Source organism: Heloderma suspectum, chromosome 6 (genome assembly GCF_057233095.1).
Source record: "Heloderma suspectum isolate Gila_16-S chromosome 6, 16-S_ref, whole genome shotgun sequence".
Taxonomy (NCBI): domain Eukaryota; kingdom Metazoa; phylum Chordata; class Lepidosauria; order Squamata; family Helodermatidae; genus Heloderma; species Heloderma suspectum.
The window spans coordinates 71,699,061-71,713,128 of record NC_139463.1 but is presented as its reverse complement, the minus strand read 5'-3'; the positions used below and the strand labels follow the sequence as shown (position 1 = coordinate 71,713,128).

Here is a 14,068-nt window from a genome sequence, read left to right as displayed (position 1 = left end):
GAGAGCTGGACTATAAGGAAGGCTGAGCGCCGAAGAATCGATGCTTTCGAACTGTGGTGCTGGAGAAGACTCTTACGAGTCCCCTGGACTGCAAGGAGGTCAAATCAGTCCATCCTAAAGGAAATCAACCCTGAGTGCTCATTGGAAGGACAGATACTGAAGCTGAAGCTCAAATATTTTGGCCACCTAATGCGAAGAGAAAAAAAGACCCTGATGCTGGGAAAGATTGAAGGCAAAAGGAGAAGGGGATGGCAGAGGATGAGATGGCTAAATAGCATCACCAATGCAATGAATTTGAACTTGAGCACACTCCGGGAGAGAGCGGAGGACAGGAAGGCCTGGTGTACTATGGACCATGGGGTCACGAAGAATCGGACACAACTTAATGACTGAACAACAACAACAATATTTTTAGCTGCTTAAATTATTTATTGTTTTATACTGTTTAAACTGATTTTATCTTTACGCCACCCTGAGATCTTAACGATATAGGGTGGGATACAAAAGTTTTAAGTCAGTCAGTCAGTCAGTCAGTCAGTCAGTTATTCCCCCCGCTGTCCTAGTACTGCTGTTGTCCCAACCAGGAGTTTCTCGCTGATTGAAGGAGAGTTCCAGTTGCATCCCTACAGCTGCAGCTCCTTGTTGCAGTGGTATGTGAGCGAATTGACTTCCTTCTCCTTTTCCTCTTTGTTCCTTCTCAGGGGACAAGCTACACGTCATAGGGGAGATTGGTAACTAAAATGCCTGATATATTTGTCTTTTCCTAAAAGCAGCTGTGTGTGTGTGTGTGTGTGTGTGTGTGTGTGTCCATGTCCTGATTTGGATCAGGCTACTTCCAAGGCAAAGGATAAAACCTCCTTCCCTCCACTGCCCCAATCTAAATTGTGCCCTCTACTCTCGTGGCAGGGGAAAGGTAACTTTAAAAGAAAAAAATATATACCAGAAACAGATGCAGTCCGTGACAGGAAGCAAGTACAGAAGTTTGTAAAACTGCACTTAGTGTAAATGAAAAATGAGATGGGAAATGGAAATCAAGGTAAATTTGGAAATGTTTCAGGATTTGGATTTGATTTTTCAGATTTGACTTTGAGGGATTTTTTTTAAGTACACCTGAAGTCTACTTGTTAATATTGTAGCTCTGGAAAATGAGCAGAAAAAGAATAACTGGAATGATCGAGGGCTCTGATCACTTTCTCTATGAAGACAAACTAAGGTTATGAAAAAGACACATAAAAACGAAGCAAGCACGTGCTGATCTATGAGTAAAAAAAAATTCAAACTCCAAAATGTACAGTTAGGCAATGCCTTTATTGGTTGGTCCTAATAAAATTCATTAGGACCAAGCGAAGTGCTACAAAAGACTGCAGGCTTTCGAGTTCTCCTGAATTCTTCATCTGGCAAGATGGTATAAGAGGCAGGGGATGTCTCCTCACCCATACTTCACCCCCACTGCCACCTTTCTCCTTTCTCCACTGGGCTCCCTCTCCATGCTTCTTCAAACAATGTCTCAATTCAGTGCCCAGTTCGTAGCATGGTTGCCACATGAAACTGACCCATGTGGACACATTGCCATGTGGCTGATCATTTGTGTGAGGTCAAGCACAAAATTCGGGCAATCTGAAGGTCCAACTTTTTGTGGACTGTACCCTTCAGACTGCAGGTGGGGAGCAGATGAAGCAATTAAAAAACAACAATACAACTTCCTACGTTTACAAAACTAACACATCAGGGAGAAGGCTTCTTCCATAGCCTTTCCTGACATGCTTGCTTTCTACATGAACGGAAGTTTTGGATTGTTGTTCTTTGAAATAGGAGGGAACATTCAAACATGAAGTTTGAAATGATACAGCAAAGGAAGCGTTACACCTGGTGATTCTCGTAGCTGGGGGTTGGAGGTCCACACTAGATGTGAGGATCATTATCTTGATACTCTTAATGTGCACTGTTTTCTGTTGTTGTTAGGGTTATGTGAAAACAGCTCAGGGGAAGCTTGAGCAGCAGAGAGGACAGCGCAGGGTGGAGAACAGTTGTGCAGTGGAGCCAGGTCTCACAGGGTCAAAGCGCCTGGACTTTTTGATTAGCGGGGGTAATGATGTCATCTGCCACCTTTGCTCAGGCTTCTCTGTTCCCTCTGAGCTTAGCTGCAATCCTCACAGTAGCTGCAGTTGTGGGCAGATTGATTTTCCCAGCAATGGTATATTGTTGGGAGCTCTTCCTGGTATGCAAAACATTTTGGGGTGCCATGGTCCCAAATGCACAATTAAGGCCCATTAGCTTCACTGCTCCTGAGGGACATGGGAACTGCTAGAACTGGTTCGTTGATATGGATCAACACAGCTGCCTTCATTTTTGGACCCTCCTTGGAGGTGGGGCTCTGGGGGCTGTCACGATGAGTGCCTGCACTTCAGAATTTACCACCAAGCCACTGGTGAGGATGGGTAGTTTATCTCTTTCTCTCCATGCCACTGGATAAACGAAAAGCGGATTCTGAAGCTGCTGTTTGCATCTTAAGGGACGTCCCCATTGGTCCCGACAGAGGCTTCCCTGGAAATGCTTTGTTGTCAGGACTGTGGCAGAGAGGGAAAGAGTTAAAGTGACCCTTCCCCAAACCTCATGGTCTTCACACTGCTCAGGTTTCCCCTCAGCTCCTACTTACACGCACAAAAGAAAGCACGCACGCAAAGCACATCCACACGATTAACCTCAGATCTAGTTTGGTCCGACATTCCCCACTCATGTGTTCACACCGCATCCCTGCCATCGCAGGGAGTTTTTGTTAAGAAAATGGTTAAAATTGCTCCACCCATGAGTGAGGTTCCATTGCCAAAGCAGTTAGATGTGGAGTGGAGCCAAGGGGCTCTATTTCAATCAGGTGCCTCACTGACGTCTGTGTACAAAATGAGCAAAAGAAGGACGAGGCTCATGAAAACACAGACATGCCCAAGTGAGAAGAGAGCCCCTCCTGCTGCTTGTGGGACATCCCCCCCTCCATTCATGTGTTCCTCCCTGAGTGCTGGGTGGGAGAGAGGCAGTAACTGGATTTGATAGTAGGCCACTTTGGGGAAACCCTCTGGCCCTCTCCCCTCCACTCCCAAATGAAAGCGGACTGCTCGTAAAAGAGAGGTATAAAGTCACCACACAATACATGTAATAGGAAACATATACTGTACCTATTAAACAGGAGGAGGAGGTCAGTGGCATTGTTTCCCTGTATTTTAGAGGCATATCAGAACTTCTAAGTGATGTTGTAAGGATGCATGGCTAAGGTAAATGGAGCTCTTTCCCTCCTGCATTTTCTTACATTTTGCTTTGGTTGTAAGAAGTTCCTAAAATGCCTGTAGAAATATGTTTTTAAGAAAGACTGCTCTGATGCATAACTCAAAAACCTTACAACTTCCACAAATTGAGCAATATCTCATGTAGATGTTATTATGGTGGGTGGCTAAATAATGGAAGGTACAAGGTACTAGTAACATTGGCAGCCTGTCATCCAGATGTAGTAATGAGATAGAAGACACACAAGGGGCTAGTACCTTGTTTAGATTACCTGACAATGATCGTGACAGTGAGGGGAGTAGATTAAAAGCAGGAAGTTGTCACTACTGAATGTCTTTGCATTGGTGAGGGGTGAATGCATTTACATGGGTTTGCAAGGCTAATGAGGAAAAGTTGTGGAACCTCTTTCTCTCAAAGCATTAATCATGAGGACCAAACCTTCATTCTATAGAATTCACTTCCACAAGATGCAGTGATGGCCAGCAATGTGGATGGCTTTAAAAGGCGATTGGACAAATTCATGGAGGATAAGGCTGTCAATGACTACTAGTCTTGATCGGTATATTCTACTTCCAGTATCAGAGGCAGTGCATCAGTTGCTGGGGAACATGGGCACAAGGGTGCTGTTGTGCTCATGTCCTCTTTGTGGGTTTCCTGTGGGTAGCTGGCTGGCCACTGTTTGAACAGAATATGGGACTAGATGGACTTTGGTCTGATTCAACACAGCTCTTCTTATGGATCTTTTTTCTTTCTTTTTTTGCAAATGGAAAGTGGAGAACCTTGGGTATTGGACATACTTGGGGCAGTAATCTTTAACCTCATTAAACCCAGGACCCACACTGAATCCCAACCTGCAGCATGGTGCCCACTTTAAATTATTCTTTACATATGTCAATTTTTCGCTCTAGGATGATCAGATGCAAAAGAAGACAGACTCCTGCAATTTTAACAGCTGTATAGAAGAATTTGGGCAGGTTCAGCTTACCATGGGGAAAGCTGCACTCATTGAAATGATCACTACTATTAGAGATAAGAACTGTTGGAGGCAAGAAGAGCTTTGTCTTCCTTTGAACCTAGCAATTCACTTCTTGTCTCTCTCTGTGTCTGTGCACTTTAAAAAGCTAAGGGCGCAATCCTATGCATGTTTAGACAGATAAAAGTCCTACAGCACCCAGCATTCTCCAGCTAGCCAAGCTGGCTGGGGAATGCTGGGAGCTGTAGGACTTTTTTTTCTGTCTAAACATACATAGGTTTGCAACCGAAGCAAAGAAATAAAATGGTGCTGGTGTGACCCACTAAAGGTCAGGGCACAACAAACATAGTCCCAATCCACCAATTGATGACCAATGCACCAAGGAATCTTTAAAACTTATTTTAAAGAGTTTTAAATGATAAAATGCTGTCCCGATTAATGAGGCAAAATGCACTAATTTCAAGTACTGTGACACATCCAGGCCACCTTCCTCCAAATATTTCTAAGCATCCAAAACTGGTTCTTTCAAAAATACAGCAAAGTTGACCTGTAGTCAAACTTATTAAATTCAGTACAGTAACTAGGTTGTAATGGGAGGGGGGATGTTAATGGGGGGGGGGAAGGATTTCCCATTAGGATGACAGTTTGGTTCAAGGTGTTTAAAACTTCATTTTTAACCTGAAACATTTGAATATTGTTATTAATGGCAAATTATAAGCAAATCCAATATTAACTTGAACAGCAGGCTGTTTTATGCATCTATATTTTACTGATTTTTTTAAAAAACAGTTGTTATAACAAAATTTTGACTTAACTTTTGTTAACTTCCAGGAATGGGCAAAAAAAACAGCTGAAAACTCCACAGAAATCTACTAAACCAAACTACCAGTTTCATAAAGAGGTGGATTTAAATTAAGACTGCAGTCTAAAGAATGCTTACCTGGGTGTGAGTCCAGTTGAAATGAAATAAACATGTTTGGTATCAGGGTGTAAGTCTCACAAATGTCTAGGACCCAGTGATGTAATTCATGAATTCCAAAATTTAACCCCTTATATTCCATACAGAATGTAAAACACTTTTTCTTTGTGGTTAAAATGAACTATTTCTTAATAAAACATCTTTTTCTTTTTTTATATCTGAATTATTAACATACATGTTATAATCCAATGAACCTTAATGTATGTTAAGAATATCAAGTATTATTAAAGCAAATAAAACTGTCTTAACTTGTTTTATATAATGGATATTTGAATATAGTGTTTATCTTCTCAACCACATAGCAAAAGATTTGATAATTAGGATGATACCTTGTGAAACTGTTGATAAATTATACCTTCCAATATGTTTTTTCTCTCTCTCTTAAAACAGTTAAACTGAAAGTTGCATAAAACGTGTTGGCAGCTGCGATGTGGCTTAGGAAAATTAAAGAAGTTCAAATACAAGAAGCACCTGGTTTGTAACAAAAGTGCAACTATCTCCACCTAACCATTAGCTCCTAATAGCTTATTGTGAATGTGAAGTAGGAAAACAGTTTTATAGCACCGTTCGCCCTATGTTTATGTATTTTGCCAGACTTGCCTGTAAGCACTGTTTACATATAAAAGATTCTATTAGTATCTGAACATTAATGGGGACAACATAGAGAGATGACTGTTTGAATAGACAAGAATAAATATCAGGGGATAAAACATACTAAAGGAAAATGAGTCAAAATAATAACTTTACTAGAAAAAAACACTCAGGGTTTTCCACTGGAGGGAGTTGTCATTTAAATGGGCTGTTCTCTTTCAGCTGTCCAGAGGGGTTTTAAATAATGTAACCAAGTTAAAAGAAATGAGAAAGAGAAAGGGAGAAACATTCAACTGAGGACAACGGTGAAGTTCATAAGGTGTTTATTGATTGCAGCAATTAAAATTGGAGTTCTGATTCAGTCAGAGGCAATATCTGCAGTTTGCGGAAAGAAAAAATGAAACAAGAGAAAGGAAGGGGGTGGGATATTCATTCAACCTTCATTCAAGTATGCAATCATAAAATGTTCAGCTCTTGCCAGTTTCTTCCGTATCATCTTTTTGCAGTGCATGAATACAGGTTGGTTCTCCTCCCCACCCATAATGATCTAACTGCCTGGGCTTTCTCAAAATATTATGCATCCGATGGGACAGTGTGGACTTCCCTCTTTGGTCAGAAAAACAAGATGTTTTGTGGCATTTTAAAGACCAACAAATTTATTGTGGCATAAGCTTTTGCAAGTTATCATCTCTCTCTCACACATACACAGATGGCTAAATATTTTCCCCACACCAGTTTTTACACAATTGGGCCAAAATGTTGGATTCTTTTTAAGGTTCTTTTCTCTCACTTCAGAATACAGGTATTTATAAGACACATGGTGTGTGCACAATTATCTAAACCCAAACAACCATATTTTAAAGTATTTTAAATGCATTAGCATGTGTACATTACTTCTGCTTTACATTAGGAAAAGATTGCCCTTTCTTAAATTTAGAATCTGCTGTCTTCTTTTTAAAGCCAATTAGTCATCTGTCTTTGCAAAATCAGTTTAAAGACATCTTTGATTATGCAGTTTAAAAGACCAGCAGGCATGCAGATAAAACTTCTCTTAATGACAAGCAACTGCTCTTAAAGGGAGGGAACCATGAATGATAGAAAATATTTGAGATTTCAATCAGTAGGGTAAGGTTAGTTTGGGGAGTTTGCTCAGAGATAGTACCCAAATGTATGCATTTTGTAGCGTACATCTAAAAGGGTCTGTTTTCTTAAATTATAGTTGAGTGAAAATGTGAAGTAATTTTTAAAATATTTTTTTCTGATTGGGTTGAGGAGGTTGCTAGTTTTAAATTTTCCTGAAAGAAGTATTTACATATTGAATTATATTTCTGAAGAGAAAAATGTAGGATAAATGTTTTTAGGGGATTTTCCAAATTGTTATATTCTAGTATTTGATGCTCATTCATTACTACTTATACTACCTGAGGAAGAAAAAGTGAATCCATTAATAAAACAATGACCTCCAACAAGAAGAGTTTAAAATGGTTGTTTTCAGTATCAAAACCTTGGAACGAATTTTTGTTTTGTTTATTTTAATTCACCAAAGGAGGGTTTTCAATTTAGGCTTTCCCACTAGTGCTACAATCGAAATGTGAACTGGTAGGTCACTCCAACTTTCTAAAAGGTTCAAAAACAAACCAATGGCTGTAGTAGATCTCAGTGGAAGGAAAAACACGTGACATTTAAAGATTACCCTTGTCTATATGTACAGATACTATGAAATCTTGTTCATCATTTCTCTCCAAAAAAATGTTTAAAAAGATTAAAGGAAGACCTTGGTAGGTACCATTTTAAGAATGCTAATTCTTATTTCCAAAGCAGAACGGAATTTCAAGATCGCTGTGCTGTGTGATTCAAATTTCCAGTTCGATCCGGAGAATCGATCCCTCCCTCCCACCGCATACACTCCGTATTTGTGATTGGATTTTTTTTTTTTTTAAAGCAAGGAAAAAACAAAACTCCAGCAACCTAATGAAGATAAGAACTCAGCTTGTTCCATTCATAAACCTGTGCAAACCAACTCTAGCCGGGTATTTTGGGCGGTGGGGATCCTACACGCTGAGACTCGCACAACAGCCATTTAAAGGGCCAGCACATTCCAACGAGGCAACCTCCCCCACCCACCCCATCCCCCACCTTGCGATTTCCCTTCCACCCACCCCGCAGCTCCCTGGATTGGTGGGTTGTGACTGGCATGCTTTAAAAATCTCCATCTTCTTCTTGATAATAATGGCAGGGACCGTCGTTGCTGAGAGATACAATTGGCTCCTCTTCAGAGACAATTTAGCTATTGCACTGGCGAACCTTTTAATTTCAGCCCCCCCCCCCCCATTTTCTTGGGAAGCTGGAAGGACATTAAAAAGTGAGGCTGGGGGAGGCGGGTGCAAAGGGTTGCATCCATCCACCATCTTCCTCTTTTGTCCCCCACTCTTTCTATTCAGGCAACGATCCTTCTTGCCCGGATCGGGGGGTGGGGGGATTCCTCTAGGTGGCCAAAGTGGCTTAAAAGAGGTAAATAAAGAGACTGAACAGCGCAATCCTAGTACATGTCTACTCAGGAGTAAACCCCACTGAGTTCAATGGGACTTACTTCCAGGTAAGTATGTATAGCATCGCGGTCTCAGGCTGCGATCTTCAAAGGCACTTGCTAGGGATTAAGGTCTCTTGAACACGGTGGGACTTACTTCTGAGTAAACACGCCAGAAGGACTAGGATCGGGCTGTTAAAGGGGGGTTCCAGGGCGATTTAAGCTAAAAAGCATCGGGTCTCTCCCCCTTACCCCTGTTCCTGCGTTGCAATGAAGCCAAACCCACCACCCCCTTTTTGCAAGGCATTTATTTCAATCACTTGACCCATTTCCTCCCGGGAAGAGGTACATGGATGGCGGATTAAAAAAGACAAGACAAGAAAGGGAGGGACGGGGCGCGCGCATGCTACCTCGTGAGAGACAAGGGTTAAGCGGAAGCAGCTTCCAATCGCCGCCCTTTTGGTTGGTGGAGAAATATATATTTAATTTTGATGGCTTCCCACCGATGTCCATTCATGGAACCAAATGCCTGTTCGCATATATTGCAGGCACCGGGGCCCCTCCTTTTTTGGTTCTCTCCCTCCTGCCCCCCCCACTAGTTCTTTTTGTTGTTGTTCTATGGTGGAGAAAAGAGTTGATGATGTTTATTGATGAAGCCAAAAGAACCTAGAAATTGAAGCAGAAGAAAAACTCGATCAAAGTAGCGAGTCTAAGGAGAAGCGGGGGGGGGGGCCTGGGGAGAAGGAGTGGGGGGGCTGAGGAGGAGGAGCGGGGGGTCGCTTGCATTTTTCATCCCTTCCTGGGCTGTTGAGAGGAGCAGGAGACCGAAGTACATCCTCCTCCTCTCCCCCCCCCCCACCACTCCCCACTCTCTTTTAACCTTGGGTATTGAGGCGCGCGCTGTTCCCCAGTCCAGGCACTCTTTATTTCAGAACGATTTTTCCGGGGATGGAACAGGGTTTTTCTTTTTTTCCTAACCGCCTATGTGGTTGCGAAGAAGCACCGGCGCCCACGGAGAACCCCCGAAGTCTTCAATGCGTGCGTTTCTTACCACGCAGACCCCGCCCCACTCTTTCGCGCAGAGGAGAAACGCGAACAAAAACCCCGTCGCCGACGTGTGAACGTTCGTCCCACTTCTCCTTCTGGGCAGCGTGGTGGTGGTCGCACGCCCAAAGGAGGAGGACTCTACTGCGGGATGTACGTCTGGCAGACGTGCTTTCATCAGGTGCAATTATTTATATATATATATATATATATATATATATATATATAAAGATTAGACACACCCATAGCGTTTTCAAGTCATTGTACGCCTTGGTTTTGGAGAGCCCAAAGTAGCGTAACGGGAACGCGTTCGTAACTCTTGCCACAAACCCAAGGAGATCCAATATGGCTCTCGTCCACCCTCCCACACCCCTCCCCTCTTGCACTGGGTCAGTCATTCTTGCCTTAAAAAAAAAAATCGCTTACGATCCTCCCAAACCGCGTGGAGGGAATAGCGAGCGAAACTTTGGGTCTAACACGCGTCCACGGAGCGTCACCTCTCCCTCCTCATTCCCCGCCCCCACCGCCCTGCTAGGGAAGCAGAGGTCCCTTTGGTTACGTTTACATCCAGAAAATCTCATTCAAACTCTTTAAGAAGCTCGTGGGTTCGGAGGGGGGGGGGAGAACAGGCTTAGGAGAGGAGCGGGAGGAGGCAGGGCGCTTGGGATGGGGGGTTGGGTCGCAGCCCTCCTAGCTGGAGAAAAAGAGGTAGCTCGGGGAGATCAGGAGTTGGCGTCCTGCACAGATGCGCTTTTGATAGGAAAGTGCAATTCATTGGAAAGGTTTCTTTGGAGGGGGGAGGGCGGTGGAGGACGAAAAATGTAAATAAAATAGTATTTGCAGTTTAGGGGGGAAAAAGGCTGCCCTGCCTCTGAACATAAGCGTTGCGTGTGTGTGTCTGCCCCTCCCCTTGTAGGGGTGGTCCCTTCCTTTTTTCTTTTTTTGTGGCTCCACCACGTGGCTTCCTCTCGCAAACATTTTCACTCATTTTTCCAGGTCGATTTTATTTAGGGGCGGCGCCAAAGCCTGCCTCGGCGACGTCCTGTGTGTGTATGTGTGAGTGAGTGAGTGAGTGTGGGTGAGTGTGACACATGAGTTGCGACTCGAAAGGAGTTGGGGGGCCGCTGGAAAACACACTCGCACTCACTCACACACGCACTCACTCGAGCCATTTTCTCAAGCCCGCCATACGAAGTTGCACCCAAACCCATCAGCCCCATTGATTCTGCAAACAGGGAACCTTTCCCCCCTTTCCTCTTAGATTATCCCCCCCTTTCCTTTCCACACCCCAAATAACTGGCTTTTCCGACTTGCTGGGCCACCAAGATTAAATAAGAAACTTTTTTAATCTGTTAAAAGTTGCAGCAGCAGCAGCAGCACCACCCCCGCCCCCCAATCACCCTCCTTCCCCACCCGGTGTGTGAGATTTTTTTTTCCTCCTTTCCCTCCCACCTCCCGTGACTCCCTCCCTTTTTGGACCTACCCAACATTTTGTGCAAAACGCATCAGCCATGAACAAGCTGTACATTGGGAACCTCAACGAGAACGTTACTCCGGCGGATCTGGAGAAAGTCTTCAACGACCACAAAATCTCCTTCTCTGGCCAGTTCTTGGTGAAATCTGGCTACGCCTTTGTCGATTGCCCAGATGAGCAATGGGCCATGAAAGCCATCGAAACTTTTTCTGGTAAGCCAAATGGATCTCCCTCTCTTTCTCTCCTTCTCTTTCCCCCCTTTTTCCTCCTCCTGCAGCTCTGGCTTTTCTTTCCTTTTTTCCTTTTTGTTGCAAAAACACACGGAATAATAAAAAAAGCACACCGACAGCCCCCCCCCCCGCGTACCCCAAATACTAGGGACGTTCTTTTTGTGTGTGCAAGGAATCAAAACGTGGTTTGTAAAGATGAGTTCAGCCACATTTCCCCCATGCTTGTGCAGCTTCCGCCCTGTTTCTTTCTCTACCTCTCTGTGTCATCAGTGCAAGTTCACTTTCGTTTCATATTCTCCCCCCCCATAACTGGAGGGGGGGGGACTGCTTTGCTTCCCCCCTCCCACTTTTTAAAATCCGATCCTGGAGTCGTGAACCAAGGGGTGTATGTGTGTCTTCATTCTCGTAAAACATAATAAACTTGTAGGGCCTAGGATCTTCCATCAACTTCCATTGGATTTCTAGAGGGCTCTTGTTTTTCTTTTTTCATGTGCTTTCTGTCCCACCTAAAATGGCCATAGTAATAATAATAATAATTATTGCTACTACTAACACACTTCATGTAACAGGCCTCTTCTTTAAAATAAATTAAAAATGGGCAAATCTTACAGCATTCAGAAAACAAAATAAAAATGGGTGAGACTCTTTCTCTCTGCTCCCAAGAAGTCACCCCCTTTGGATGACCCCCCCCAAAGTCCTGCTCTAACTGAAGATGAAGTAGAAGAAACCAAAAATCAACCTTCTTCCCCTTAAAACCCGGGTTCTATTATCAACACCCCCCCCCCCGTTGTTCATCTTTCAAGGCCATTTGGGATTTACCATGCAATCAAATGCTCTATTTTTGTACTTTGAGAGTGTGTGGTACTTTGGAGGATGGGAGGGGGAGCTCCTTTAAAAGAGGGAGGTGGGAAGGAATGCGGGGAGGTGCTGGACTTTGGCCATTTTGATTTTAAACTGGGTTTTCCTGGGGCATGTGGTGTGTGTATTAGCGCGAAGGTCGCCATGCTGCTACGAGATTGAGAAGAGAGAGAGGCGGACGGGGAAACTAGCAAGCAAACCTGATGTTGACTTTTGCTGAGAACAAACCTCTTTTGCCCCCTTTCTCAAAATAAACACATCAGAATTTAGTTGTTACACCTTTTCTAGCTTCATGTTCTTTCTTCCCAACTAAATACAGGTTTCATAGGTTACAGGTTTTTTTTTTTTTTTTTTTTGCATGAATAATTCTGAAAGCCAAGCAAGTTGGGGTGGAATAAGCCGGCTGAAGAGGCCTTACAATTTTTATTTTCGCCTTTCCTCTGATGAAACTGATCTTTCAGCATGTAAATGTGAAATGAGTCAAATCTGCCAAAACTATGGCCCTGGGAAAATCTTCCTTGGTTTCTTCCATTGTTTAGTCCCCTCCATTTGAGATCCAATTTTATTTTTAATAAATAGAGAAATCTGGCCCTGTGGTTACTGGTGAAATCCACCTGAATTCCCCAATAAAACTGAGTAAAAATACGAGGGATGGGAGTAGAAGTTGAATTGCACATGGGAATTGGTGTCCACATTTCCTTTTACATATTTTTTTTAAAAAAGACACTTGTGTTTTTAGGCAAAGTGGAGCTGCATGGAAAACAGCTCGAGATTGAACATTCAGTACCTAAAAAGCAAAGGTAATTCAGTTGTTTAATTTCTTTAATTTTGTCAATGTTGAAAAGCAATGGCTAAAATAAAAAGACAAAATACTGTGTTAAATGCCAAACTTGGACAGGCAAATCTTAAGTTTCGAGAAGGGTGTATTTACATTTTCCTTCTCCACTCCATAAGGAAGCTATTTGGGGGTAGGGAGAAACCCCTCTGGTAGTCAACTTGTACATTTTCTTTCAGCCCAAATTCTTGTTAAAGTTACTTTTAAGGTACTATGAAGGAAAAATATTATTAGCCTTCAGTGGTGTATTCAGTGACAATCTCAAAACAAGGTAGAGGCCCTATTATTTAAATTGCAATGTCATTTACTATACAAATAAATCTCTACTTGACAAGACTTTCCTGTGTGATCTTTTTTTAAAAGTCAATCTTTCTGTGTTTTGTTTTAATTTTCTTGCTAAAATTAAGTAAGCAAGGAGCTTGCTGTCCCAGTTTCCTAAAATGAAAAGAATGTATGGGTTTTCCATTTGTTGTTCCTGTGAATGTTCGAAAACTTTGCACTTTTATGTAGATGTATTTCTTTTAACATCTTTTTTAAAGTAGTGTTACTGTATTTAGTATTTTTTGGTCTATTGGTTCAATATTTTGGTTGCCTAGATTTATTTTGGCAGTTTGGGGTAGTTATGATGTAGCGAAGAGTCCTATCTTTCAGAGAAAAGTTATAATTATTCCTCATTCATACGAAATTTAAAAAGTGGATACAAAATTCTTAATGCACTTTTCTCACAGAATTCAGCATGAACACATTTTTTCCAGACAGGAGTTTCAAAAATAGAGGTAGAGGAGGTGGGGTGAAACTGAGGGTCTATTTCTGTAGTTCAATATCTTAGTTTTTGTGATAGACATCAAACTTCCTTTTCTCTCTCTCTCTTTAGTTTTTTGGACTTTCAAACTTTGTAGTAGAATGTCCTGATGGAGGAGAAAACATTCTTATGAATGGCTTCCTGCAGCTCCCTCTGTAGATTGGAAGGGTCCCAAAATCTATTTGATTAATTTATTTTATTGTAGCAACAAGCGTGGGCTTTGTGTAATGGGTGATCAATAGTGCTTGTAACAGTCATCATAGCATGGTACATAGGGTAGCTGTGGTTTTAAATGACAATCGAAAGAAAGTTTATTGGGAAGGCAGTTCCAGAATGAAACAAAGCATAATAAATATTGGGGGAGGGGGATTGGTGGCTGGAAGGAGGTATGGGGAAGAAAAGGAACCTGAATATTCTTGTTTTCCCTTGAATGCTGTTTTTAAAACCCCCCAATCAATTGTGTAGTATACGGATGATTT

At 42.5% G+C, this 14,068-nt stretch overlaps 1 protein-coding gene across 1 annotated transcript in view; it reads left to right on the top strand.

Annotated features, from left to right (window-relative positions):
- The first annotated feature begins 10,877 nt into the window (after positions 1-10,877).
- The window catches only part of IGF2BP1 (insulin like growth factor 2 mRNA binding protein 1), a 117,268-nt gene continuing 114,077 nt past the window's right edge, over positions 10,878-14,068 (top strand). The window contains exons 1-2 of the mRNA XM_084804815.1: positions 10,878-11,076; positions 12,692-12,752. Of these exons, the coding sequence (XP_084660941.1) occupies positions 10,902-11,076; positions 12,692-12,752 (236 nt within the window). The 5' untranslated portion in view covers positions 10,878-10,901. The remainder of the gene's footprint in view (positions 11,077-12,691; positions 12,753-14,068) is intronic.